This window comes from Myxocyprinus asiaticus, chromosome 11, assembly GCF_019703515.2.
Source record: "Myxocyprinus asiaticus isolate MX2 ecotype Aquarium Trade chromosome 11, UBuf_Myxa_2, whole genome shotgun sequence".
In the NCBI taxonomy this organism is placed as follows: Eukaryota; Metazoa; Chordata; class Actinopteri; order Cypriniformes; family Catostomidae; genus Myxocyprinus; species Myxocyprinus asiaticus.
Genome location: NC_059354.1, coordinates 35,404,130 through 35,430,210, shown reverse-complemented (window position 1 = coordinate 35,430,210; position 26,081 = coordinate 35,404,130). Strand labels below are relative to the sequence as shown.

General features: G+C 40.5%; 1 protein-coding gene across 8 annotated transcripts in view; it reads left to right on the top strand.

Annotated features, from left to right (window-relative positions):
* The window catches only part of LOC127448539 (DDB1- and CUL4-associated factor 6-like), a 51,315-nt gene extending 25,588 nt beyond the window's left edge, over positions 1–25,727 (top strand). The window contains exons 9-21 of one of the 8 annotated variants that reach the window (XM_051711163.1): positions 182–298; positions 1,255–1,623; positions 2,902–3,078; positions 14,311–14,370; positions 16,969–17,209; positions 19,466–19,572; positions 19,674–19,983; positions 20,191–20,232; positions 21,040–21,178; positions 22,906–23,062; positions 23,161–23,249; positions 23,754–23,859; positions 24,774–25,727. In XM_051711163.1, the coding sequence (XP_051567123.1) occupies positions 182–298; positions 1,255–1,623; positions 2,902–3,078; positions 14,311–14,370; positions 16,969–17,209; positions 19,466–19,572; positions 19,674–19,983; positions 20,191–20,232; positions 21,040–21,178; positions 22,906–23,062; positions 23,161–23,249; positions 23,754–23,859; positions 24,774–24,832 (1,973 nt within the window). In that variant the 3' untranslated portion in view covers positions 24,833–25,727. Of the gene's footprint in view, positions 1–181; positions 299–1,254; positions 1,624–2,901; positions 3,079–14,310; positions 14,371–16,968; positions 17,210–19,465; positions 19,573–19,673; positions 20,008–20,190; positions 20,233–21,039; positions 21,179–22,905; positions 23,063–23,160; positions 23,250–23,753; positions 23,860–24,773 lie in introns of all 8 variants that reach the window. The other 7 variants (XM_051711161.1, XM_051711162.1, XM_051711165.1 and 4 more) reach the window with 7 other exon arrangements.
* Positions 25,728–26,081: the final 354 nt, after the last annotated feature.

Genomic DNA, 26,081 nt, shown 5'->3' with positions numbered 1-26,081 from the left:
CTCACTATGAATATCGACAAGATTCAGTCTGTCTAAGGGGAGCTTGTTAGCTTTTCACAGGAGCTTATTCTGAAGACTGCTTGATTTCATTCCAGTGTATTCGTTTTTGTGAGTGAGACCATTTGAGGTTTTTAATTTGGTGTGATATTGATTATGAAGAAGTTGTTTGCTGTCTTTGCAGGAGAGCAGAGTCCAAATGTGTCGCTCATGCAGAGGATGTCGGACATGCTGTCACGCTGGTTCGAGGAGGCCAGCGAGGCACAGAGCAGCAGAGCACGTCCGCAAACACGACCCAGAGGTATAACTCAGATCTCTGTTAAACACCATTTCACATGACTCAAGTCAATATTGCCCACTACATTGAATATATTGATAAAGCGACAGCTTTTGCGTCAAATGTTGTTTTGCGCTGTTCAAAAGCTCAAACAATTTCAACTTTGACCCATTTGTCGCTGCCTTTTCAAAGTCCAGCCAGTATTTACCTGATAATTCACATGACATATGCAGTGTCTGTATTTGCAGGACCAACTTTGTACATACGGCAAAATAATGTGTGAAATCACAAGAAATATTTAAAAACACTTTAACTTCATAAATAGATGTTGATTGCCTCGTAATTTCTTTTTAGATTCTTAAAATTTTCCTGAGACAATAAAGTTTTGGGAATGCACGTTCAACAAGTCAATTTTTGTTCTTTTTGCGATGTATCAAAACAATCGGCAAGACTTCCTTTCTGTTCTAAACTTTACATGATTTCATTGTGTACTGTGCGCACTTCCTGCTTTTTTGCTTCCTAGCAAAAACATAATAAAATTGGCCTTTCATCAGGCTATCTGCAACACTTCTCATGTGGAGGTCAAAGCGATGCATGACGCTTCTGTTAAGCAGTATATAGAACCCAAGTCATATAAAAGGGCCTCACTGAAGCATGTAAATTTTCTCAATGTTTAAGTGCTTTCTTCTATCCCAGGTTATTACGTAGAAACAACTATAAACCATTCATAGGTTCATTTCCTCAGAGTGTAAGCACTGTGGCTCTATGGTACTATCAAAATATTGCTTTTTTGTTTTAATGGTCCAACTTATCAACATTGGCTCAACCTGTGGTTTGGGGTATGGGGGCAGAACTACAGTAGCTGTTTTTTTTCAACAATGGCAGAAGGGGGGACTTTTTTGGAAACCTGTTTAGAAACCTGATTTTCTTGTGGCACAAAAATACAGCTTGAAGCTTGAGGTCTGATGATTTGTCTCCAGGTACAGCAGCTCAACCCGAAGGGCCTTTTGCGACCTCAGAGACACGCACACAGGCTCAGGGGCCCACTGAGGTGTCAGCTGAAGGAGCGATGGAAGTGGAGACACCCGCCCCTGATCCTCCCTCTGCTCCTGCTGCATCTGCAGAGCCTCTCCCCAAATCTGCCTCCTCCTCCTCTTCCTCAGGCTCCTCCTCCACTGTGACAGCTCCTCCCCCCTCCAGCTCCTACTCTATGGGGAGCGCTGCCTCCTCCTCTATCCTCTCCTCCCCAGAAATAGAGCAGAAGAGCCAGGATGAGGTTACACCCACTCCATCAGCCATGCCTACTCCGTCAGCCACACCCACCCTGTCGAGAGAAGCAGCTTTATCTGGTAAGGATGACACAATTCTCAGAAGTTACTTTTTCAGGTTGTATTAATATATGAAGAATCAATCTTGACCAAGTTTACATGCACATAATTTTCAGATTAAGGTCCATATTCGGGTTAATTCAGAAAAAAAGGGTTTTACATGCTCCACATCTATTGGATTATTACTGTATACATGTTAATCAGATTATTCTGTATAAAAGAAATGCACGTTCTTTTCCGGCGATTTTCATCTGGAAATACTGAAGATTTTTGCTCTTACCATTTATTTCAGTTCCTCTTTAGTTCATTTTATGCACCTAAATTTAATCAGCTCTGTAATGTCCTTGACAACAGTATACAATAATGCAATGAAATGCAAAATGAGGGGAATGAGATATTGATTTATGTTCATTTCTTTCACTCCTTTGATAGCTTGAGTTAAACAATTGACTGCATCACGTTGCACCAAGAATTTATTTTGTATAGATATGCGCAGATATACTGTATAAATGAAAGTTATTTTATATCGGTGGATATTCTGAATAAGGCATTTACAAGATCCAAAATTCTGATTAATGCAGGCATATGCCAACTGTCTTTTTCAGATATAAAAAAACCCAGAATATTGATTATAAGATGGTATTGAGTCCGTTTACATGCAAACTTATATGCTTATTACTCCCAAAAATCATCTTATTTAAAAAATCCGACAAAGCAAGAAATCCGCATTTACATGACAGTTGAAATAATTGTGATATTCTCCGCTTTTGACATCAAACTGTGTAGAGGCATGCGCACAACACGTGTGTACATTGAATAAGCCGGTAAGAACAGCTCGAAATCGGCATAATTGGCAAAAATCTACCCGTTTCGATTGGTTTATTCTTACGCCGTTTATGACCTTTCACCTACAAAGGAAAGACATTTAATGTGTTTACATGACCACACACATTGTCGGCTTGTTAAGCAGAATCGGTGAAAGAGTGTGCATGTAAACACGCTCATTGATTGTGTGCGTTTGTGTGTGTTTCTGCCCATGCCCATAGATCATGTGTAAACGTGATTTCTATACACTAGGGTTTGGAGATGTGAAACAGTTTTTTTTGTGGAGGGTGATGAAACCTTGCAGTCATGTCTGACATCACCCAGCCAACAGCTTCAGTCTTTAATTTGCACTTTTACCCATCAGTCTTCCTCATCTATGATTTACTTCTGTTCTGTCACCTTTCCCATCAATCCCCTCCCCCCTTATCCTGTTCTCCCTCTATCTCTCTTTCTCTCTCTGTCCCACCATGTCAGAATATGGTCCTCACAGGCTGCCGGTAAGTTTAGTGTGTAGACGTTTGCAGAGACTGCTTCTCTTGTCTGACCCCCCGGGACAGGGCCGACGCACAACCCCCTCTGTACCTGTGACCTCCGGCCCAGAAAGCTCAGCCTCAATACGGGCTGCTGCTGCTGACACTGGTCCCCCTGCAGGTTACTATCCCCACCCAGCCTGTATCCCTGCACATTTAACCTCCTGACCCCTCTGACTGCCTGATGTTGTTTCATGGCTGTCTTGGTTTGCTGCTGCACCTCTGGCTGTGGCATGTGTTCCTCCCCCTCTGGTGCACAAATGCGCACACATCTAACTTCTGGTCATTCACACTCATACGTACACCCTGAGAAATTCACCAACAGCAGAGCTCTGTTCCAAAACATTGAACTACCTACCTAGGCAAAAATTTTTAGGCATCACAGGGGCATGCACATAGCAAAGGCTGTCCCAAACTGCCTTGTTTGGCCAAAGTCTAAGTCAACATTACACATATCTTGGCAGGGCCGGTGTAAGCTATAGGCATGTGAACTTGGTAGTTAGCCAGGACTGTATAGAGCGAAAGTTTTTCTTGCAATTGCGATTTAAAAAATGTTTGTAAACATTTTTTGCATCTGTGCAAAAGTTTATTTCTAGCCCTGGGAAAATCTACAAATGACACCTATTGTCAGCATTGCAACAAAGAACATATTAAATGTGTGAGATGTTTACTTCGCTATGCTGAATCCAATACAATGAAAGTTAATATAACAATTTGTAATACATTTATGTATTTATTATATTAGTGTTTATTACAAAGCAGGAAATAAAGAAAATGCAGATTCTTTGGTGTGTTGGAGTTTTAGAAATGGCTATAATTAGGGGGCCAAGCACCGAAGCTGCTGGAACCCTATGTATTTGTACTGATTTCCCGGTTTTGCGTAGTATAATTTTTCTGCCCTAAAAGTATCTGGATAGCAAAAACTGTAAGTCCTAGAGAACCCAAATTTGGCAGGATGGTTCCAGATGCGCACCACCACTTCGGTGTAAGCACACACCTCCATTATAAGTTTTTGCTCATGTCTTCGCAACCGTAAGGGCTAGAATCAAAATGTTTTTTTTCCTCTGAATCCTTGAGTCAGGCCCTATAAAACGTATATCTCCATAAACGTAAATTCTCCACCATTTAGAATTTTTTGTAAAACCTACTTTTTCGAACTCCTCCTAGGCCGTTTGTCTGATTCGCATGGAAATTTGTATACATCATATACAGACCCTCCTGACAAAATGTTATAAAAAGATATTAGCGATACAATTCCTTAGTTTGAATGCACTTTGATTAATTGATCAATATCTACTCAAGGCAATGTCCAAACGAAACAAAACTCGGTACACATAATCAACAGGCCAAGTTGAGGATGCACGCAGATTTTCGTTCAATTCTGCCCATAGGAGGCACTACAACTAAAAAAAAATTTAATAACTTTGCAGCCATTTGATCGACAAAGTACAAATGAAATATGCACCTTTAGTTCAAGTGCTAACATATCCTTAACATATCGATTTGGGGAAGAAAAAAAAACAATTACCCCAAGCATACCTCCAAAGTTGTGGCAAAATGGTGGAAGGACAACAAAGTCAAGGTATTGGAGTGGCCATCACAAAGCCCTGACCTCAGTCTGATAGAACATTTGTGGTCAGAACTGAAAAAGTGTGTGTGAGCAAGGTGGCCTACAAACCTGACTCAGTTTCACCAGTTTTGTCTGGAGGAATGGGCCAAATTTCCAGCAACTTATTGTGAGAAGCTTGTGGAAGGCTACCCAAAATGTTTGACTCAAGTTAAACAATTTAAAGGCAATGCTACCAAATACTAACAAAGTGGATGTAAACGTCTTGTGTTTACAATGTGATGAAAGAAATAAAAGCTGAAATAAATAATTCTCTCACTAAACTCAGCAAAAATAGAAATGTCCCTTTTTCAGGACACTGTATTTTAAAGATAATTTTGTGAAAATCCAAATAACTTTACAGATCTTTATTGTAAAGGGTTTAAACAATTTTTTTCCATGCTTGTTCAATGAACCATAAACAATTAATGAACATGCACCAGTGGAACGGTCCTTAAGACGCTAACAAATTACAGACTTTAAGGTCACAGTTATAAAAGCTTAGGACACTAAAGAGACCTTTCTACTGACTCTGAAAAACACCAAAATAAATATGCCCAGGGTCCCTGCTCATCTGCGTGAACGTGCCTTAGGCATGCTGCATGGAGGCATTAGGACTGCAGATGTGGCCAGGGCAATAAATTGCAATGTCCGTACTGTGAGACGCCTAAGACAGCACTATAGGGAGACAGGAAGGACAGCTGTTCATCCTCACAGTGGCAGACCACGTGTAACAACACCTGCACAGGATTGGTACATCCGAATATCACACCTGCAGGACAGGTACAGGATGGCAACAACAACTGCCCGAGTTACACCAGGAACGCACAATCCCTCCATCAGTGCTCAGACTGTCCGCAATAGGCTGAGAGAGGCTGGACTGAGGGCTTGTAGGCCTGTTGTAAGGCAGGTCCTTACCAGACATCACCGGCAACAATATCGCCTATGGGCACAAACCCATCTTCTGGCAAAGTGCTCTTCACTGACGAGCCTCGCGGTTTTGTCTCACCAGGGGTGATGGTCGGACTTGCATTTATCATCGAAGGAATGAGCGTTACACCGAGGCCTGTAATCTGGAGCGGGATCGATTTGGAGGTGGAGGGTCCGTCATGGTCTGGGGCAGTGTGTCACAGCATCATCGGACTGCGCTTGTTGTCATTGCAGGCAATCTCAAAGCTGTGCGTTACAGGGAAGACATCCTCCCTCATGTGGTACCCTTCCTGCAGGCTCATCCTGACATGACCCTCCAGCATGACAATGCCACCAGCCATACTGCTCGTTCTGTGCATGTTTTCCTGCAAGACAGGAATGTCAGTGTTCTGCCATGGCCAGCGAAGAGCCCGGATCTCAATCCCATTGAGCACGTCTGGGACCTGTTGGATCGGAGGGTGAGGGCAAGGGCCAATCCCCCCAGAAATGTCCGGGAACTTGCAAGTGCCTTGGTGGAAGTGTGGGGTAACATCTCACAGCAAGAACTGGCAAATCTGGTGCAGTCCATGTGGAGGAGATGCACTGCTGTACTTAATGCAGCTGGTGGCCACACCAGATACTGACTGTTACTTTTAATTTTGACCCCCCATTTGTTCAGGGACACATTATTCCATTTCTGTTAGTCACTGTTAGTCTGTGAAACTTGTTCAGTTTATGTCTTAGTTGTTGAATCTTTTTATGTTCTTACAAATATTTACACGTTAAATTTGCTGAAAATAGGGGTTCACATGACACCATGCGAGAAGCAGACGTGTGAGACACGAGCTCTGCGAACTTTGCTAGTTTTTTTATTATTTTCATGTTATAATCCGGTGAGATTCGATACACCCAGTTACATACTTGCAGTTTGAGGTAAACATGGCAAAGAAGTCAAAATCCTCAGACTCTGGAGACATTAAAAGACACTTACGTGTTCAAGCTGAGGCCTCTGATGGGACTGCGAGCCGGGGGACTCGATTTGGATGGCGCGTCGGGAGATGAAATTCAGCGTCAACTGTCCAACATCTCGGTGATGCTGACGAAGGTTGTTGCTGACTTGGAGGATCTTGCTGTAATACGGCGATCGATTACGGTGATGGAAACAAAATTCTCTGAGTTGTTTACAAGAGTGACAGAAGTTGAAAAACGGATAGATTATCTTGAGGCATCGGAAAGGGAATTAATCGCTAATCCGCCCGTGTCTAAAACAGATTTGGAATTGATTTAGGAAAAACTGGAATATTTCAAAAATATGAGCCGAAGGAATAACATACGAATTGTTGGAATTCCTGAGCATGAAGAGGGCAGAGATATGGTGAAATTTCTGGACGAGCTCTTCCCGAGTCTGCTCGACATAACGGGCCATAAACTGGAAATCGAGCGAGCTCACAGAGTCCCGGCACGAAGATCTGCTGAGGGAGACAGGCCCCGATCGATTCTGGCCAAATTTCTGAAATCACCCGATAAAGATCTTGTGTTGCGCCAGGCGGGGAGCAAAGGGAAGCTTTCTTGGAAGAACCAAAATATTTTCTTGTTCCCGGACTTTGCGAATTCGACAAGAGAGAAACACGATCGGTTTAGGGAATGCAAGAAACTCTTACACCAACAGAAGATCGCTTTTGCATTGATGTTCCCGGCCAAACTGAGAATAGAAACGAAGAATGGTCGCAAAGTATTTACATGTCCAAAACAGGCACTCTCCTTCATAAATACATTGGAGTAAGCCATTTGATGTTTCTTATATTAGTGGACTGCCTCGTGGTTGAGGAACTCTATTATCTGAAAAATCTGGGTGCCATTTTTGTTTCTTTTTGCATTGGCTCCGCCTAGCGGCTGGAGTTTGTTTTGTGGCATGACTCCAAGAAACTTTTGCATTGACGGAAGATTTTTTTTTTTTTACACTGAAGTTCCCGGCCAGATCGAGAATGGACACTATGGATGACCGCAAAATATCTACATGCTCACATAAAGGACGTCTTTTATAAAGTTGATGGGCTGAGTAAGTTATGGTGTTTCTTTTTTTTAATTATGCGTGGCCGAATTAGTTTGGCTCTTGATCATCCGAGGAACCGGGATGCCGGTTTTGTTTTTTGTGCTGGCTCCGCCTAGTGGCTGGAGATTGTTTTGTGGAATTACACTACTTCGGGACAGTTGTGGATAAATCTGTTTGTTCTTTGTGCTTATGCCTCCTGTTGGCTGGAGTTTGTTTTTGTGGAGTATTTTTAAGGGACAGTAGAATGATTACCTCATCTGCTGCACTCATAACAGCCAGCTCACTGAACAATTGTTTGTCTGTCCAAGGAAACTGAATGGCTTTATATTAGCTGGAGTTTATTTTGTGGAGGAACACACCTTTGAGACAGTTCTGTGAATGAATCTATATGTTTTTTCTGTTATTCTGCCTGTTGGCTGGGGTCAGTTTTACAAAGTATTTTCTGTTATGTAATTTTGCCTCACAAAAGTTGTCGCGGGGGTTCTCGTAGGCATACATGGACTCTTTGAGTTTTGAGGGATTGATGCCGGTTGGCGCTGTCGGGCACGGGGTTAATGCGCACGTTTTTCTTTTTTCTGTTTGTTTTGTTCGGGGGGAAGTTTGGGGTTTGATTGTTGCATTAATGGGGAATGTGGTCTGTGTAATTTTGTTTTTGACACAATTTTTATTTTATTTTATTATATCTATGTCAAATGTTAATATGAATAAGTTGTCTCTCTCCACATGGAATGTGAATGGCTGGGGCACCCTATAAAAAGAAGGAAGGTTATTTATTTTCTTAAACGTAAGAAATATGATATTGTGTTTCTTCAAGAAACACATCTTTCCCCGCAGGAAGCTGAAACATTTGGTAAGATATGGGGTGGACATGTTTTCTTTAGTGCTGGTTCAAGTAAGAGCAGGGGAGTCATTACAATGATAAATAAGCATCTACAATTCAAATGTCTCAAACATATTAAAGATAAATTAGGAAGACTTGTTGTTTTAGGAGAAATTCAGGGACAAAGGTTGATTTTGGCTAATATTTACGCCCCTAACGCTGATGATCAGGGCTTTTTTATAGATCTTGATGGGGTGTTGCAAGCTGCTGGCACCCCTTATGACATAATATTGGGAGGAGACTTTAATCTTTTGATGGACTCAGTCCTTGATCATAGTGAAGCAAAAGTGTGCAAGCCCCCCCTAGAGCAACACTGACACTGATGTGCAAAAATCTTGGTCTTGCAGATATCTGGCGACTTTTGAACCCATCTGGTAGGGATTATACATTTTTTTTCATCAGTTCATAAGATTTACTCTAGAATAGATTTTTTTTAATATATATCTATGTCCCTCATTTCATCTGTTGTGGATTGCTCAATTGGAAACATCTTAGTCTCAGATCACGCCCTTGTGAACTTAGAGATGTTGCCACATACAGACAAAAAGAAATCATATAGTTGGCACTTTAATGTATCCCTTTTGCAAAATCCTGATTTCCAACAAATGTTAAAGACTGAAATCGGTGTCTATATGGAGACCAACTGGTCCTCAGTATCATCTGTGGGCATGGCTTGGGAGGCACTTAAGGCTGTTCTTAGGGGTAGGATCATACAGTATGCCTCATTCACCAAAAAATCCAAAGCACGAGAACTTGCGGAGTTGGAAGGAAATATTAAAAGTGCCGAGGCAGAGCTGAAGCACCGAATGTCGTCTGATTAATACGACATAAAATATTAATAATGCCTTTTAAAGAATTCTATCTTGATCTCTATAGTTCCATGTCTTCATCTACTGATGAAGATATTAGAAACTTTGTGGAACCATTAGAACTCCCTAAACTGACAAATGAGCAAAAAAATTCTCTTGACTCTTCTGAGATAACCCTGGAGAAACTTGACGAGGTAATTAAGTCCTTACCTACAGGCAAGGCTCCGGGGCCAGATGGTTTTGCCGCTGAATGTTTTTAGATCTTATGCTACAGAACTGGCTCCACTTTTGTTAGAAGTCTATTCTGAATCATTAAAGAATGGGAAGCTTCCGCCAACCATGACACAAGCCCGGATCAGTCTGATTTAAAAAAAAGACAAAGATCCAAAAGAGTGTAAAAGTTACCGTCCAATTTCCCTGATCCAGCTAGATGGCTAACCGATTAAGTAAAGTTATGACATCTCTTATACATATAGATCAGGTGGGGTTTATTGGGGGTCGTAGCTCTTCTGATAATATTAGGCATTTCATCAATATCATGTGGTCAGTGGCGAATGATCAGACTCCGGTCGCTGCCATCTCACTTGATGCCGAAAAGGCATTTGATATGGTAGAATGGGATTATCTTTAAGATTTTGGAAATGTATGGGTTCGGGAGTACGTTTATTGGTTGGATCAAGTTACTTTATAGACACCCTGTAGCAGCGGTACAAACAAATGGATTAATTTCAGATTATTTTACTCTGGATAGGGGCACCCGTCAGGGTTGCCCTCTTTCCCCATTATTGTTCTGTCTTGCCCTGGAACCATTAGCAGCCGCGATATGAAAGGAGGATGATTTTCCAGGGGTGACGGTGGGAGGCATGGCGCATAAGCTTCTGCTTTATGCAGATGATATTTTATTATTCATCTCTGACCCTACTAAATCTATGCCTTATTAATTATTCATTCCTTTTCCAAATTCTCAGGATACAAAGTCAACTGGTCTAAATCCGAAGCTTTGGCTTTAACAGCGTTCTGTCCAATAACGGCCTTCCAGCCAGGCGCCTTCCAGTGGCCCAAACAGGGCATTTAGTATTTGGGCATTTTATTCCCGACAAATTTGTCTGATTTAGTTAGTTAATTTTGACCCTTTAATAAAAAGTTTTTCGAGCGATGTAGACAGGTGAGCTTCATTACATTTATCGATGACTGGGAAGGTTAATGTTATTAAAATGAACTGTATTCCAAAATGTAACTACTTGCTACAGTCTCTCCCGGTAGATGTCCCCCTCTCTTATTTCAAGCAATTTGAGAGCATAGCGAAGTCTTTCATTTGGAGTGGTAAGTGCCCCAGACTACATTTCAATAAGTTACATAGGCCGATTGACAAAGGTGGGCTAGGCCTACCCAAGAATTTGTTTTATTATTATACATTCGGTCTCAGACATTTGGCTCATTGGTCACTTCCACCTGAAGAGCCCCTCCCTGGTTCTGCATTGAACAAGAACTTCTTGCCCCTATTTTTCCATTGCAAAGCCATTCCATCAAACTAAATAGAGAAGTTAAATCACACCCCGTTATTTCACATTTGCACTCAGTATGGACAGAAGTGTCCAGAGTGTTTAATTCAGATATTTACCTAAATGTTGCCTCGAGCCTATGGCTAAACCCCAAACTATGCATTAATAAGTCCTCTTTTTGTTGGTCAGAGTGGATTGCAAGGGGGGTTACACTCGGTGATCTTTATGAGAGCAGTGTTATGAGATCCTTTGAAAATTTGGTTCAATATTTCGGGATCCCCAGATCTCAGTTTTTTTAGGTATCTTCAGTTACGCCATTTGCTCTGTACTATTTTGGGAATAGCATACACCCCTCTAAAGCAGCAGATACTCTAGGAGAGTTGATTTCTGCTTTTGGAAAGGGCCATGAGGCATCAGTGTATTACTCCTTATTAATTCAGAGTCTGGGGGACGGAGTCTCAAACACTCTCAAGAGATTATGGGAGAAAGATTTAAACCTGGAATTGGAGGAGGGAGAATGGGCTAGGATTTAAAAAAACATAAAAAACTGCATCGAGAGATGCAAGGGTGCGCCTTATACAATTCAAGATTTTACATTGGTTCTGTTGGACCCCTCTAAATTGTATAGGCTTGGTCTTAAAGACACACCCACCTGCTGGCGATGCCAGTCAGAGGATGGAGACATGGCCCATGTTTTTCGGTGGTGTGCTGAGATTCAGGAATTTTGGTTGAAGGTACAGAGTGTTGTGTGAGACGTGTTGGGCATTCGGATTTCGTTTTGCCCCAGACTCTGTGTTTTGGGTGATGGGGCGGTCATCGATGTAGGTGACAAATACATAAACAATTGGGTCCTCACCAGTGCGATGATAGGCAGGCAGATTGTTTTAAGGGGTTGGAAGTCGGTGGGAGCATCCTCAATTCGTGAGTGATGCGAGGAGATGGGAAGGGTGGCAGCCTTCAAAGAGGTAACGTGTAAAAGGCTGGGGATATGGGATTCTTTTATTGGGAAATGGGGTAGATATTTGATGTTTTTGGGGGGCTCTCGGAGTGGGTCTGTGGAGAGAGAGGTATAGTTTAGAGTTGTATGTTTATTATATGTATGTATGTATGTATGTATGTATGTATGTATGTATGTATGTATGTATGTGTGTGTGTAATATATATATATATATATATATATATATATATATATATATATATATATATATATATATATATATATATATATATATATAATGTGTGTGTGTGTGTGTATGTATGTGTATGTATATCTGTGTGTGCGTGTGTGTGTATATGTGTGTGTGTGTGTGTATATATATATATATATATATTATATATATTATACATTTTTTATTTTATTTATTATTATTATTTTTTTATAATTTTATTCTCTGTATATGTGTGTACTTATGTAAGACCACTGGGATGTTCGTTTGATGTCGGGTGGGGTTCTTGATTGGGGAGGGGAAGTAGTGGGAGTTAATGTTGAGTCATTGTATATATGTTTTGTTTTTCTTTGTTTTGAAAAATCAATTTTTCAAATGTTAATGTTAATCACAAAAAAATAAAAATTTGCTGAAAATAAAAGCAGTTGAAAGTGAGAGGACGTTTCTTTTTTTGCTGAGTTTATTATCCTGACATTTCACACTCTTAAAATAAAATAGTGATTCTAACTGACCAAAGACAGGGAATGTTTTCTACGATTATGTCAGGAATTGTGAAAAACTGAGTTTAAATGTATTTGGCTAAGGTTTATGTAAACTTCTGACTTCAACTGTATGTTTTATGGATATGGGATTGATTATTTTGCACTCTCTTATGTTTTAGTTGCTGTATGTAAAACCCTTAACATCCCTCTGCCCCTGCTGCATCTGCAGAGCCTCTCCCCAAATCTGTCTACTCCTCAGGCTCCTCCTCCACTGTGACAGCTCCTCCCCTCTCCAGCTCCTCCTGTATGGGCCTCCATAATATAAAATGCAACATAAAATTTGCCTAGTGCCTCTTAATGGCCAGAGCTGGCCCTGTGTCTAAGGCCTTCACCACCACAGACATTTATTTTCAGAATAATATTAAATTGGTTTTTCAATGATAATTTTCATCCAAGATGGCAAATGTCAAGAAAAAAAGTCAATTATGAATAATTTAATTCAGAGCTTAAATACATTTTATTCAGTGCTGAAATATATCAATAGAAAATAATTCCATGTAATTAAAACTATTTCTCCAAACATTTGTGTAAAATGTGTTTGTTGTTTAGTATTGAGTTATTAGCTTAGCAACATGCTAACGTCATTTGTGAACTTTAGTGTTTATGTTGCGCTTAACAAAGTTGATGCATCTAAGATCAGTTGCTTATGGAGTTCATTTCAAAGCTGCCTGAAGGACCTGTCCCAAATGATGCTATAAGGCCTAGCCTCAGACTCAGAGTCTAAACTTTAGTGATGCAATGGCACAAGGATTGTGGGGTATTACCCCGCTGTGAAGTCTGCACCAGTGTGGGCTTGGCAAAAGGGTGCAAGGAGCGCACATGGTGACAGCAAAGGGGACTGTCATGAGCACCTTTCTGAATCATAATATGAGAGATGGGACAAATGGACTTCATGTGCATCCACATCAAGCACACCATCGAGGGCAGGGCCTTTGAAGTTAGCTGCCAATGGAGACAGTGAGGCAGTTTTCTAGATTTTGAAGTAGAGCTCCGTTGTTTAACATGCACATACTGCAATCTGTTCACCTGGAATGCAACCACACAATCACTGAAGAAATTGGTTTGCACTGTTAGGTAGACTTTCAAATATTGGCTGTTTTTGTGTTATGGTTTTTGCACTTAAGACCTTCAATATTTCTCTTGTTTGTCTCAAATATTCTCTTCTCATGCTTCTAAAAGCCCTCTGTGATGTGTGACTATGCGTTCACATACTGTAAACTTACATGAAGCTCTTCATAAAAGTTTATTGATATTTGAGTTCTAATATTACCATTCACATTGTTCTTATTAAGTTAATCTTGTTTTACACAGTAAGAATTGGAGAGGAGAGCAAATAGTGTTTCCCATTAGTAATGCAAACAACCAGACGTAAGACAGTGGACTGTGTTTCCAAGAATAGCTGTGAATTCTGTTTCAGATGAAGGGTTCTCCACAGCTTTGACTCAAACAGATTTGCAGTGTTTCATTATTTGACAGGATGCTGTCACAATTTAGGAAGGCTGGAATCTCTAGAATTTCTCCTACCACTATCTCCCTCAACCCCTGAATTATTGTGACTTCACAATTGAAGTGATTGTTTATTCCGCTTGCATTAAAAAAAAAAAAAAAAAAAGCATTTGCATCAGTTTGTTCTTTGTAGATTCTGCCCTTTTATTTGCTTACCTCCCAGATGTCAATTCACAGGTTTTGAGGAGCAGCCAACTCAACCTGTAACCCTTGGCTTTGCATCTTGAACTCAGAAATAAGCCTCTTTCAGTCATCTTTACGGAGGTGGCTTTGAGTTTGCAGTGGGAAGGTCTTGTACCCTGCCTGCGCTGCAGTGTGTTTTCTGTAATCCTGGCTTTGTTGTTACTTTAGTTGTTCAGTACATCTTGTTTTTGTTTCAGGTTCTCCCTCGTCTGTGGTAAACAAACAGCTCGGATCCATGACTCTAGATGAGGAGCAGGGTGCGTGTTCTTTGATCTTTTTCCTTCCTTTTTCCTCATTTTCTTTCACCCCCTTGTCTGTACTCTGTGCATCCATGATTGGAATGGCTCATTTACTCAGTCCTCTTAGGATGACTCTGCAGATGTGCTTCTAAGTAAAGTGAGAATCTTCAGAAAAATAGAGGCTTTTGGCTTTCTTTGAAGTGTCATCAGGCAATGGACATACTCTTTTGCCACATCTTCTCCATCTTGGGGATAAATTCAGCTTATTATTTATTATTATTATTATTTTATCCCTTTTTCTCCCAATTTGGAATGCCCAGTTCTCACTACTTAGTAGGTCCTCGTTACTCACCTCAATCCGGGTGGCGGAGGACTAGTCTCAGTTGCCTTCGCTTCTAAGACCGCCAATCCGCGCATCTTATCACGTGGCTCGTTGTGCATGACACCGTAGAGACTCCGCATGTGGAGGCTCATGCTACCCTTCGTGATCCACGCACAACTTACCACATGCCCCATTGAGAGCGAGAACCCCTAATCGCGACCACAAGGAGGTTACCCCATGTGACTCTACCCTCCCAAGCAACCGGGCCAATTTGTTTGCTTAGGAGACCTGGCTGGAGTCACTCAACACACCCTGGATTCGAACTCGCGACTCCAGGGGTGGTAGTCAGCGTCAATACTCGCTGAGCTACCCAGGCCCCCCAATTCAGCTTATTTTTAATAATTTCAATAACACATAGGCCTAATCTTGTACACAGGATCACATGACCACATGATCTTTTGTTCCCATCATGTTTCTACTCTCCACTTAATGAATTCACTGATGATGAATTCATTTAATGACTAATGTCTGTTTTGTAACATCAGAATGCTTAAAGGGGTCATATAATAAGAAATTGGTTTATTCTGTGATCTTTTGAAATCTTTTAATTTCATTTTGCTTTAAAAACATGCTTTAGTTGGCCCATCCAGATATGTTGAGGTAACAAGGAGTAGCTAACATAGATACTTTTATTTCTAAACACCATAAGAACTAATGGTAAAGTTCAAACCTACTGCAATGTGTAGCACCTGCCACTCTGAATATCCTTCAGAAGAATCCCAAAGTTAGGACAGAGTGGCTGATGTTTATTTTAAAGGAATAGTTCACCCAAAAATGCCATCCTAGATGTGAACGAATTTCTTTCTCCTGCTGAACACAAATGTTTTTAGAAGAACATCTCAGCTTTGTTGGTCCATTCAATGCTAGTGAATGGTGACCAGAACTTTGAAGCTCCAAAAAGCACATAAAGGAAACATAGAAGTAATCCATACAACTCCAGTGGTTAAATTCATATCTTCAGAAGCGATATGATAGGTGTGGGTGAGAAACAGATCAATATTTAAGTCCTTTTTTACTATAAATCTCCAATTTCACTTTCACTTCCACATTCTTTTGTTTTTGGCGATTTGCATTCTTCAAACATATTGCCACCTACTGGGCAGGGAGGAGAAATTACAGTTAAAAAAAAAAAAGTACATGGAAAAATAAATTACGAGTGTTTTTGGCACAACAAAGTGGATCTCAGGGAAAAAAATGTAAAACAAAAGTATGATATGTCCCCTTAATCATTATCTTGCTACTCTGCTTTGTGATATCAAAAGATGACTAAGAACCATAGAAAATCTTGATTTTTCAAGATATTTATGATAGTCCTCTGTATTGCATGCCCATTGGTATTGTGTCCATATACTTCTGTCTGCACAGTTTACCCTTCAGAAGATGTTCAAAGAAATATTAATCTCAAATGAATTCTCGTTTACTTGCATTGTGCAAAATCCCTTTGCTTTGAATTTCCTGCTTGCTGTTGTTGATCTTTCCCCTGCTGTGATCAAATTGTTTGGTGCATGATTTCCATAAACGCAAGACTCTTTGCCACATATATTTTGTGTGTACTGTATACTACAATGTTTACATTTTGCCATGATAAAATGTGGATTGGTTTTCCCATTCACACTAGATCAGTAGTATGTGATATCATTTGAGTTTTGTAGAGGAGCCAAGTTCTACTATCATTTAACATTCATAATTTTTTATTTTTCATGCTTTACAAATTCATCAAACATAACATTCTGTCAGAGCCGTAGCCTAGCAGGCTGCGCTCATGACATGTGGTGTTGATGCATCACGGGTGACCCGAGTTCGAATCCCAACTCGTGAGGTCCTTTCCCAATTCCATTTCCTGTCTCCTCTCCACTAACTCTGTCATTAAAAGGCAAAATAAATAATAATAACATTGTGTTCATGTCATCACTTAAAATACACAGGAAAAAACAGTTAAATTCTTTCTGCTATTTATAGAAAAGTCATATTGTTGACTCTTCTTGGATGCTAATGATAGAGAGCCATAACCTTCAACACACACACACACACACACTCAGTATATGTAATTTAGCTTGAGATGCCACAATGCAAATTATACACTTAAAGACACAGTCTGATTTCTTTTTAAAATTTTACTGAAATGTACTTTTAAATGTTTCCTTTACAAAACGGAAAGGATTGGTTTTAGATCCCTTTATTAAGGTGTTCAGTGACCGTGACCCTTACACATTTCCTCTCTCTACTCTCTCCAGGAGGTGCAAAAGCAACAGGAAGTGTAATCAGTGATCAGAGTGCAGTTTCCCCAGAGACTACAGAAAGCATGCCATCCACATCAGCACCTTCACTTGGCACAAGCCCTGGCAACAGCAGTGGAAGTCGCAGCACTCCTCCAGGGCCTGGGCGACTGGGCACAGCAGAACCGGTCCTTAGTCTGCACTACAGCACTGAAGGCACCACCACCAGCACCATCAAACTAGACTTCACGGATGAGTGGTGAGTGACCCGAGAATCAGCCTTGACCTCGGCTCACTTATTGCCTCTAAAGAGCCTTACTTTCAAGTCATGTGTCTTGAACCCATTCTAGTTTGCACATTGTAATGTGCAGTGTTTAGAGACACATTTTTCCATGCATTGTTGTTGTTTTTTTTTTTGTTGTTGTTGTTTACAGTAACCACTGTGTTGACAGATGTACTAATATTAGAGGTCTATAAAGTCAAACCCAGCCTATAAATAAATAACATCCTATGGCCTGACCGCTAATGTTACATTTTAAGACTGCATCTAAAATTACCCCAAAATCTTAGTTTTTTCCCCCTCTCCTACCAAGTAGTAAAAAATGGGGGCAAAGAAACACAGACATTGGACAACAGATAATTGGAAAAGAATGTAATGGATCTTAACATCCATAACAGTATCTGGACAAACTGACTGCTAGAATGCCAAGGAATCTGCAAAGCTGTCATTGCTGCACGTGGAGGATTTTTTGAGAATGCGTTGAAGTAGTTTAAGAAGTTCTGAATATTTTTTTCATATTGTAATAGTCATTTTTCATGTTATTAATGTCCTTACTATACATTGTGATCAGTTGAATGCCACTTTGGTGAATAAAAGTACCAATTTCTTTCCATAAGAGCAAAATCTGTACATTATTCGAAACTTTTGGCCACCAGTGTGTGTGTGTGTGTGTGTGTGTGTATATATATATATATATAAACTCAGGAAAAAAGAAACGTCCTCTCAATTTCAACTGCTTTTATTTTCAGCAAACTTAACATGTGTAAATATTTGTATGAACATAAAAAGATTCAATAACTAAGACATAAACTGAACAAGTTTCACAGACATGTGACTAACAGAAATTGAATAATGTGTCCCTGAACAAAAGTAACAGTCAGTATCTGGTGTGGCCACCAGCTGCATTAAGTACTGCAGTGCATCTCCTCTTCATGGACTGCACCAGATTTGCCAGTTCTTGCTGTGAGGTGTTACCCCACTCTTCCACCAATACACTTGCAAGTTCCCGGACATTTCTGGGGGGAATGGCCGTAGCCCTCACCCTCCATTCCAACTGGTCCCAGACGTGCTCAATGGGATTGAGATCCGGGCTCTTCACTGGCCATGGCAGAACACTGACATTCCCTGTCTTGCAGGAAATCACGCACAGAATGAGCAGTATGGCTGGTGGCATTGTCATGCTGGAGGGTCATGTCAGGATGAGCCACATGAGGGAGGATGTCTTCCCTGTAACGCACAGTTTTGAGATTGCCTGCAATGACAACAAACTCTGTCCGATGATGCTGTGACACACCACCCCAGACCATGATGGACCCTCCACCTCCAAATCGATCCCGCTCCAGAGTACAGACCTCAGTGTAACGCTCATTCCTTCAACAATAAACGCGAGTCCGACCATCACCCCTGGTGAGACAAAACCACGACTCGTCAGTGAAGAGCACTTTTTGCCAGTCCTGTCTGGTCCAGCGAAGGTGGGTTTGTGCCCATAGGCGACATTGTTGCCGGGGATGTATGGTAAGGACCTGCCTTACAACAGGCCTACAAGCCCTCAGTCCAGCCTCTCTCAGCCCATTGCGGACAGTCTGAGCACTGAGGTAGGGATTGTGCATTCCTGGTGTAACTCGGGCAGTTATTGTTGCCATCCTGTACCTGTCCCGCAGGTGTGATATTCGGATGTACCGATCCTGTGCAGGTGTTGTTACATGTAGTCTGCCACTGCGAGGACGATCGGCTGTCCTTCCTGTAGCACTGTCTTAGGCGTCTCACAGTACGGACATTGCAATTTATTGCCCTGGCCACATCTGCAGTCCTCATTCCTCCATGCAGCATGCCTAAGGCACGTTCACGCAGATGAGCAGGCACCCTGGGCATCTTTCTTTTGGTGTGTGTGTGTGTATGTATGTATATATATATATATATATATATATATATATATATATATATATATATATATATATATATATAATATATATATACTCTTTAGACTGTTGTAATCCATCTCTTTCTATTTTTGTTCCCTCTGTTGGAAAGTCGTGGAAATTTAATAGTGGAATTTTTGTTTTGCTGATGGTGCAAATAGGAATACAAAAATAATATTTGCTGTGGTCTCCTTTTCACATCTATAGAAGTTTACTCCATTGTAGTTTACTTTCACATTCTAAACCCCATAATGTGAAAATGGTCCATGTTTATTTTTAAGAATAGATGATTAACTTTGCTGGTGACTATGCACAGGTGCAGTCCAGCATCTAGCTCCAAGGGTAGCAGTGGTGGACGTAAACCTGTAGAAGTTGGTGAGAGCCAGACCAGAGAAGAGCCTGTAGGAGAAAGCTTAGAGCAGGGTGAGTCAACAACCACGTGCCCACTGCTAGAGACCTATAGTAACCCCAATGCATGACAGGTTGTGTCTTATTTCAGCTCACTTCACTCTCTCTCACATAAGCAGCTTCAAGCCCAGCATCAAAGAGTCAACCCTCACCCAAGGGGGGCAAATCTGCTGACGGTGGCACGGAAAAAGCCTCTGTCAGCTCTCAGGACAACACGCCAGTGCAGGGCCCAGCAGAGGTTTTGTCTCCTGAAGACACCGCTAGTCCCACAGAGGAACTCCAGGCTGCAGGCTCGGAGGTGTTGAGCAATCGGTGCAGGAGGAGCGACACCCCAGGAGAGGGCAGTCAGGGTCCTGCTCAAACCTCTCGCAATAATCAGGACTCTGATGACAGCGATGATGACCCCATCCTTATCCCTTCAGCCAGGTATAGAGGAGGGCAGGGACAGAGGTATGGACTCTCGTCATGTCAAAATCTAGCTTTGTTTAATTTCATGAACGTTTAAAACCATGCAAATCATTAAATTGTGTTATGACAGACGGGAAGTTCCACAAAACACAAGCATGTTTATTTAAAACAAGTTCTTTGCAGTGATATGGACAGTTGTAAGTAAAATTATACTCTTCCCATTAGATTTAATTTCAGAGGATCAGCTGTAGGTGATAGGATGATCAGGTACTGTGACGTTGCTAAGATGATCACTAATATTATTTAACTGCAAGGGGTGCAGAATTCATTTACTAGTCATTAACCATGTTGAAAGTCTATTGTTTTTATTGGTTTATGGTGTGTTTGTGTAAAATATGCCATTCATTCTATTATGTAGTATTTCCTATTAACTTAGTTATTGGCTTTGCCTGAGAGTGTACAAAATGTGTGGGTAATTACACTTTTGGGCAAATTAATTTACAAAATTAACAGAACAAATTAATTTCATGCATGTATGTGTAAGTTACCTTAGATATAATTAGTAGTGGTGTTTGATGAGGCAAGCAACATGTGCAGACATGAATGATACCTCATATTGTGTGGTTTACTGAGGAGAGGTGTGCTATTACTTTAAGATCTGACTGGCAGACAATAAAACTGGAAAAATAGTTCCATACAAGGGACCCAGGCCATATTAGGGAGATGAATATAAAAGAGACTTGGGATTGGGCTTTTGATATGGGCCAGTAAGCAACCACCTATTAACCACCAATAACCCTAGCATCGTGGTAGTTTTGTAAGAGTGAGCACCACTCACATTTTCTTCAGAAAATGCACACATCCACTTTAGATTTTCATATTTGTATGTACTCACTGAACAAAATAATGTCTGTCTTGCACAGTGCTGAGAGACATTTTGAAACCTTGAAGTTCAAGCACCCTGGACTAATATCCTGTTGAACTGCTATTGAGTTGTTGTGTTTTAAATATAATTGGACATGGATTTTTTGCAGTATACATTGTGTGATATTCTATGTGCTCTCTCTTTCACAGACGCTCTGCCGCGGCCCGCATCCAGGAGCTGTTTCGCAGGAGAAAAGAGAGGCGTGAGATGGAGGAGAGCGAGACCCAGAACATCAGGAGACCCTCTGTTAAGATGATGTACAAGGGTCACCGCAACTCTAGGACTATGGTACGCTGACATCTTAGACATCACAAAGGAACGGTTTTTGCATAATGCACACAAAATTGGCAAAGCACTTGTCAAAATCAAAAGCTCCAATCTGATTTGCTGGCTTTACGCAATTTTCAGGAGTCAAGGTGTACTGGTTTCAATCTGTCCACCTGGAAAAACAGTCATTACAAAGTGTTCGCAAAGTAAGGCTCTTACTTTCTAAGTTGGCGATTCACGGCCAGAATAAGCTGCACAGTGGATCGGACTTTATTTCTGTAGTCAAAACTCTAAACCAGCAGGAGCTGGTTGTTCTTACTCTTAAAGGAATAGTTCACCCAAAAACAAAAATTCTCATCATTTAATCAAACTTCATGCCATCCCAGATGTGTATGACTTACTTTCTTCTGCTGAACACAAATGATTTTTTTTTTGGAATATCTCAGCTCCAAACAGTGTAGGTCCAAACAATGCAAGTCAACAGGGTCCAAACCTTTGAAGCTCAAAAAGCATATAAAGGCAGCATAAAAGTAATCCATACAGCTCAAGTGGTTAAATCCATGTCTTCAGAAGTGATATCCACCTTTTTCCTGGGGATCTTAATGGGGAAACGAATGTGGGTGGGACTTCCACCGGAGGTCGTTCTACAGCATTCCCTAGCTCGGGCTGCAGTCATTTTAAGACCCTGTTTATAGCTGGTAATAAGACGCATTTCGGATGATCCGATCGCAAAGGTCAGCGCTAAATATAGTTGTAAATGGGGTGCAAAATTTTTTGCTGTTGGATCACAAAAAACACATACAGAGGTAGTTAAAAACCACATCACATTTGAGGTTTAAAACGGCGTCCTGATGCGTCCCGGACAGCAGCGAAGCACCACCTCTCACCAGTCAATCACCTGCCGAACAAATGTTTAAACTTACGTGCTGATTTAAAAGGAAATGACCGTCCGATCGGACAACTTTCTGTTTCAAAAGCGATTACATACCCAAGCATGAGAACTTCACATCTCTTCCTCAGTGTGTCTGTCTGATATGAACGTGCAGGGTGACAAGATGACAAGCACGCACATCTGAAGCTGAACTAACACAGGTACTCCACTAAAACAACCAATAATTTTGCTCAAAATGTTGCATTTGTGCTTAGACAAAATCTCAACAGCATCTGGGAGAAACAGCGCGCCGGTTTTATTCGCTCTCTTTGTCTTTGACTTTTTTGCAGTTTGTTATCGTCCAGTAACACACTGATATAGTGGTTGATGTATGTCCATATGAAGTCATACACGCTCTCAAAATCCCAACACCACAAAGAAAGAATGAATGGACGTACGCCGCAACAACAGCTGTTAACTTGACAACGGAAGAAACGCCCATATTTCTCGCTAAGCATCACGGGACGTAAGAAAAAGATGGATAATATCACTTCTGAAGACATGGATTTAACCACTTGAGTTGTATAGATTACTTTTATGCTGCCTTTATATGCTTTTTGAGCTTCAAAGTTTTGGACCCTGTTGACTTGCATTGTATGGACTAACAGAGCTGAGATATTCTTCTAAAAACCTTTGTTTGTGTTCAGCAGAAGAAAGAAAGTCATACACATCTGGGATGGCATGAGTGTGAGTAAATGATGAGAGAATTTTCATTTTTGGGTGAACTATTCCTTTAAGTTTTAGTTTATACACAGTCATGTTTTTTTAGGCAACAGTTCACAGAAACTTGCCCTTGTTGACCTGGCTGTGTCTGTAGATTAAGGAGTCGTGTTTCTGGGGTAACAACTTTGTGATGAGCGGCTCGGACTGTGGCCATATCTTCATTTGGGACAGACACACAGGAGAGCACCTGATGCTACTGGAGGCCGACAACCACGTGGTCAACTGCCTGCAGCCTCACCCTTATGACCCCAGTGAGCACAAAATTTACATAAAAATAATACAAAGACAGCCATTAAAAGCTTTATTTTGAGATATTTTGGCATTGATCATTGACATTGTCTTTTTGCAGTTCTTGCATCATCTGGAATTGACTATGACATCAAGCTGTGGTCACCTTTAGAACAGTCTCCATCATTTAACAAAGGACTTGCTGAAGAGGTATTAATTTTCATTCTGTGACGTTCAAAGGGATAATTCACCTAAAAATTTACCCATTCTCATGTTGTTCCAAACCTTTATGATGGAATACACATGTTAGGCAGAATGACAGCTTCAGTCAGTATACAATGAAAGTGAATGATGACTGACGCTAACGTTCTGTCACATCTCTTTTTGTATTCCACGGAAGAAAGTAAGTCATACATTACTGGAACAACATGAGTGGGAGTAAATTTCTGTCTAGATTCTTCACACAGACCTATTCTTGCTTTGAAATGCAATTAGTATCCCCACTAGAGGGCACCTGAGCTCTAAGCACTGTTGGATCAGTGGTTGTCCGCATTTGAGCTGGTAGAATTTCTTCTCCTTACAAAGAAGCAAATATACTACATCGAGGCATTTAAGGCAGATTTAGGAGTAGCAATCTGTCCCTAAAGATGTAAAGTTCCCCTTTACATACATTTTGCATGTGAACAGCTGCCAAACTTGTGATTTCTGATCTAGGTGATTGCTCGTAATGAGTTAATGCTGGAGGAGACGAGGAACACCATCACCGTCCCTGCTTCTTTTATGCTCAGAATGCTGGCATCACTAAATCATATCAGAACAGGTGACCTTCTTCATGTTCCTTTACAAGTATTGCTTAATTTTATCCTAACCAACAAACAACAGTCACATTCACGTGTATTCATTAAGCCGATGCGTTTATCCAAAGCGCCTTTAGGAATGAGGAAAAACAATAGATTTATCATAAAAAAGCCAGCAAAATTGGCAGTGATGCAGTACCATTTTACAAGAGTACACCAGCATAGTACAAAGCTATACAGAACCCACAGGAGAAACTGAAACTCAGTTGTTTAACATGATGTTAAACCTGTAAATGATTTAAATTGGCTGATAGCATCAGCCGATTAACAGTAGTCATTTCTTGTGTCAATTCCATAATCTACCGACAACCTTGTCAATAAATACAGCATATTTTTAGTTTTCAGATTTGTTTTTAGGATTAAATATTGTGTGATGTTGTAAATTGTAAATTGTTAATTTAACACTGCACACAAGATATCGGATCAGCCATTAAAAAAAACAACCCATATTGGTTAAACACTACTTAAGATGTAAAAAAAAAAAAAAAATCCAAATAATTAAGTTATGCATATTAAATGGTCATACGATTTTTAAAACAATGTATTTAGCTGGGTAAAAACGGGTAGTGCAAATGCTTGAAACATGGGGTTTTAGAGCTCTTGTATGAGCGCAGGTCCAGATCCAGCCGGTGTCATTTCCAGATTCCTTCCCCGCAGTATTTTCCAGTTGCTCTACACTGTCCTGTCCCTTAGTTCAATGAAGGAAAAAAGCCCAGAATTTAAATTGAATAACCACTAACGTTAACTAACAAAGAAAGTTGATTAGATTTTTGTCGTATGTTGATGATCTATATATGCATCCATCACTTGTTTTTACCACTTCCAAAGACTTTACCATTCAATGATTGACTTCTCTTCCTGTTCTCACTTTTCTCAGATCGTGTGGAGGGTGACCGTTCGGAAGGCTCTGGACAAGAGAACGAGGATGATCAGTAGCTCTACCGCTCCGAGCAAAGTGTTTTTGCTACAGTGCACTTGAGCATTTAAGATTTGTACAAGTTACAAAATAGAATATTTCTTTATTAGTTCAGTTTTTTGGCATTGTTATTTTTTAATAAGACTTTTTTCTTACTGATTACTCTATATGAGAGTAAATTGCATCCGGGAAGCTCATGCAAACAAAGTGATATCTAAGAAATAAAAAGACTAGTCTAGATGGCTGGTGCTTCAGACTATTTAAGTGCAATATTCATTTTGTTAAAAGGAAATGGTTGAGCTTTGAATGGTGTTATTAAGTGTGAAATCTTATTGTAGCCTGAAAGAAGAACTCTGTTTGTATACCGGAAATTATGCATGTCAAATAGGAGTTTGCCGAAAACACGTTCACTTGGCCAATAACTATGTTGTGTAAAAAGATGGCTCTTTGTCATTTCTAAATCTTGTGTTGCACAAGGATTCTCTGACTAACCCTAATTACAGGTACTACTTGCAATATTTCAGTATCCAAAACAGGCATTAAAAATTGTTTCAGAATGCTTATCAAAGAACATTAAAATGAGAATGCTTTTGGCTTTGATCAGTCAATACATACAAACCTACTGCTGTCAAGCCAAATGGTTCTAGCGTTAATTGGCAGGTCGTGTTTCACTCTCCTAACAGCACAGATGGCCTTTGTTTTGGCAGCTGTTGGCTTGAGCATTCTGCTAAGTGACTTGTGATTGCTGGGTGCCACTCAGATGAAAAATCTCATCTAGTGTGCCATTCTATTCCAACCTCATCCAGCACTGTTAAGGAATGTAAGCCTTTTAAAATGTTTGTGCACAGATTAAGTTCTGAATCCTTTTCAAACATGTACCAGAAGACATTAAATGTGTTGTGAATTTAACAAAAAGTGACTGAAAGCTTGTGGAGTACCCATAAAAAAAATTTAATGACACAGACACAGTACAAAACTTCAACATTCATTTGTTGTGGACTGCAAATAGCAGCCTTCTGTCATACAGTGTTGTAATGTAATCTGTAGCCTTCAAAATACTTATGACTCGCATAAATAATTTTCTATAAAGGCCCAAACATACTCTACGCAAGTACGTGAACGCAGTAGTTTCTTGCTAGTAAGATCAAGTTTGTGCAATGTTATTGCTTTCCAAAAATAGCGGTGCAATCTCAACTGCCACAGTGACGCAAGAAAAGGAACATTAACACGTGGTCTGGCTGAACATGCTTTTTAGCGTTGTGTTGGCCA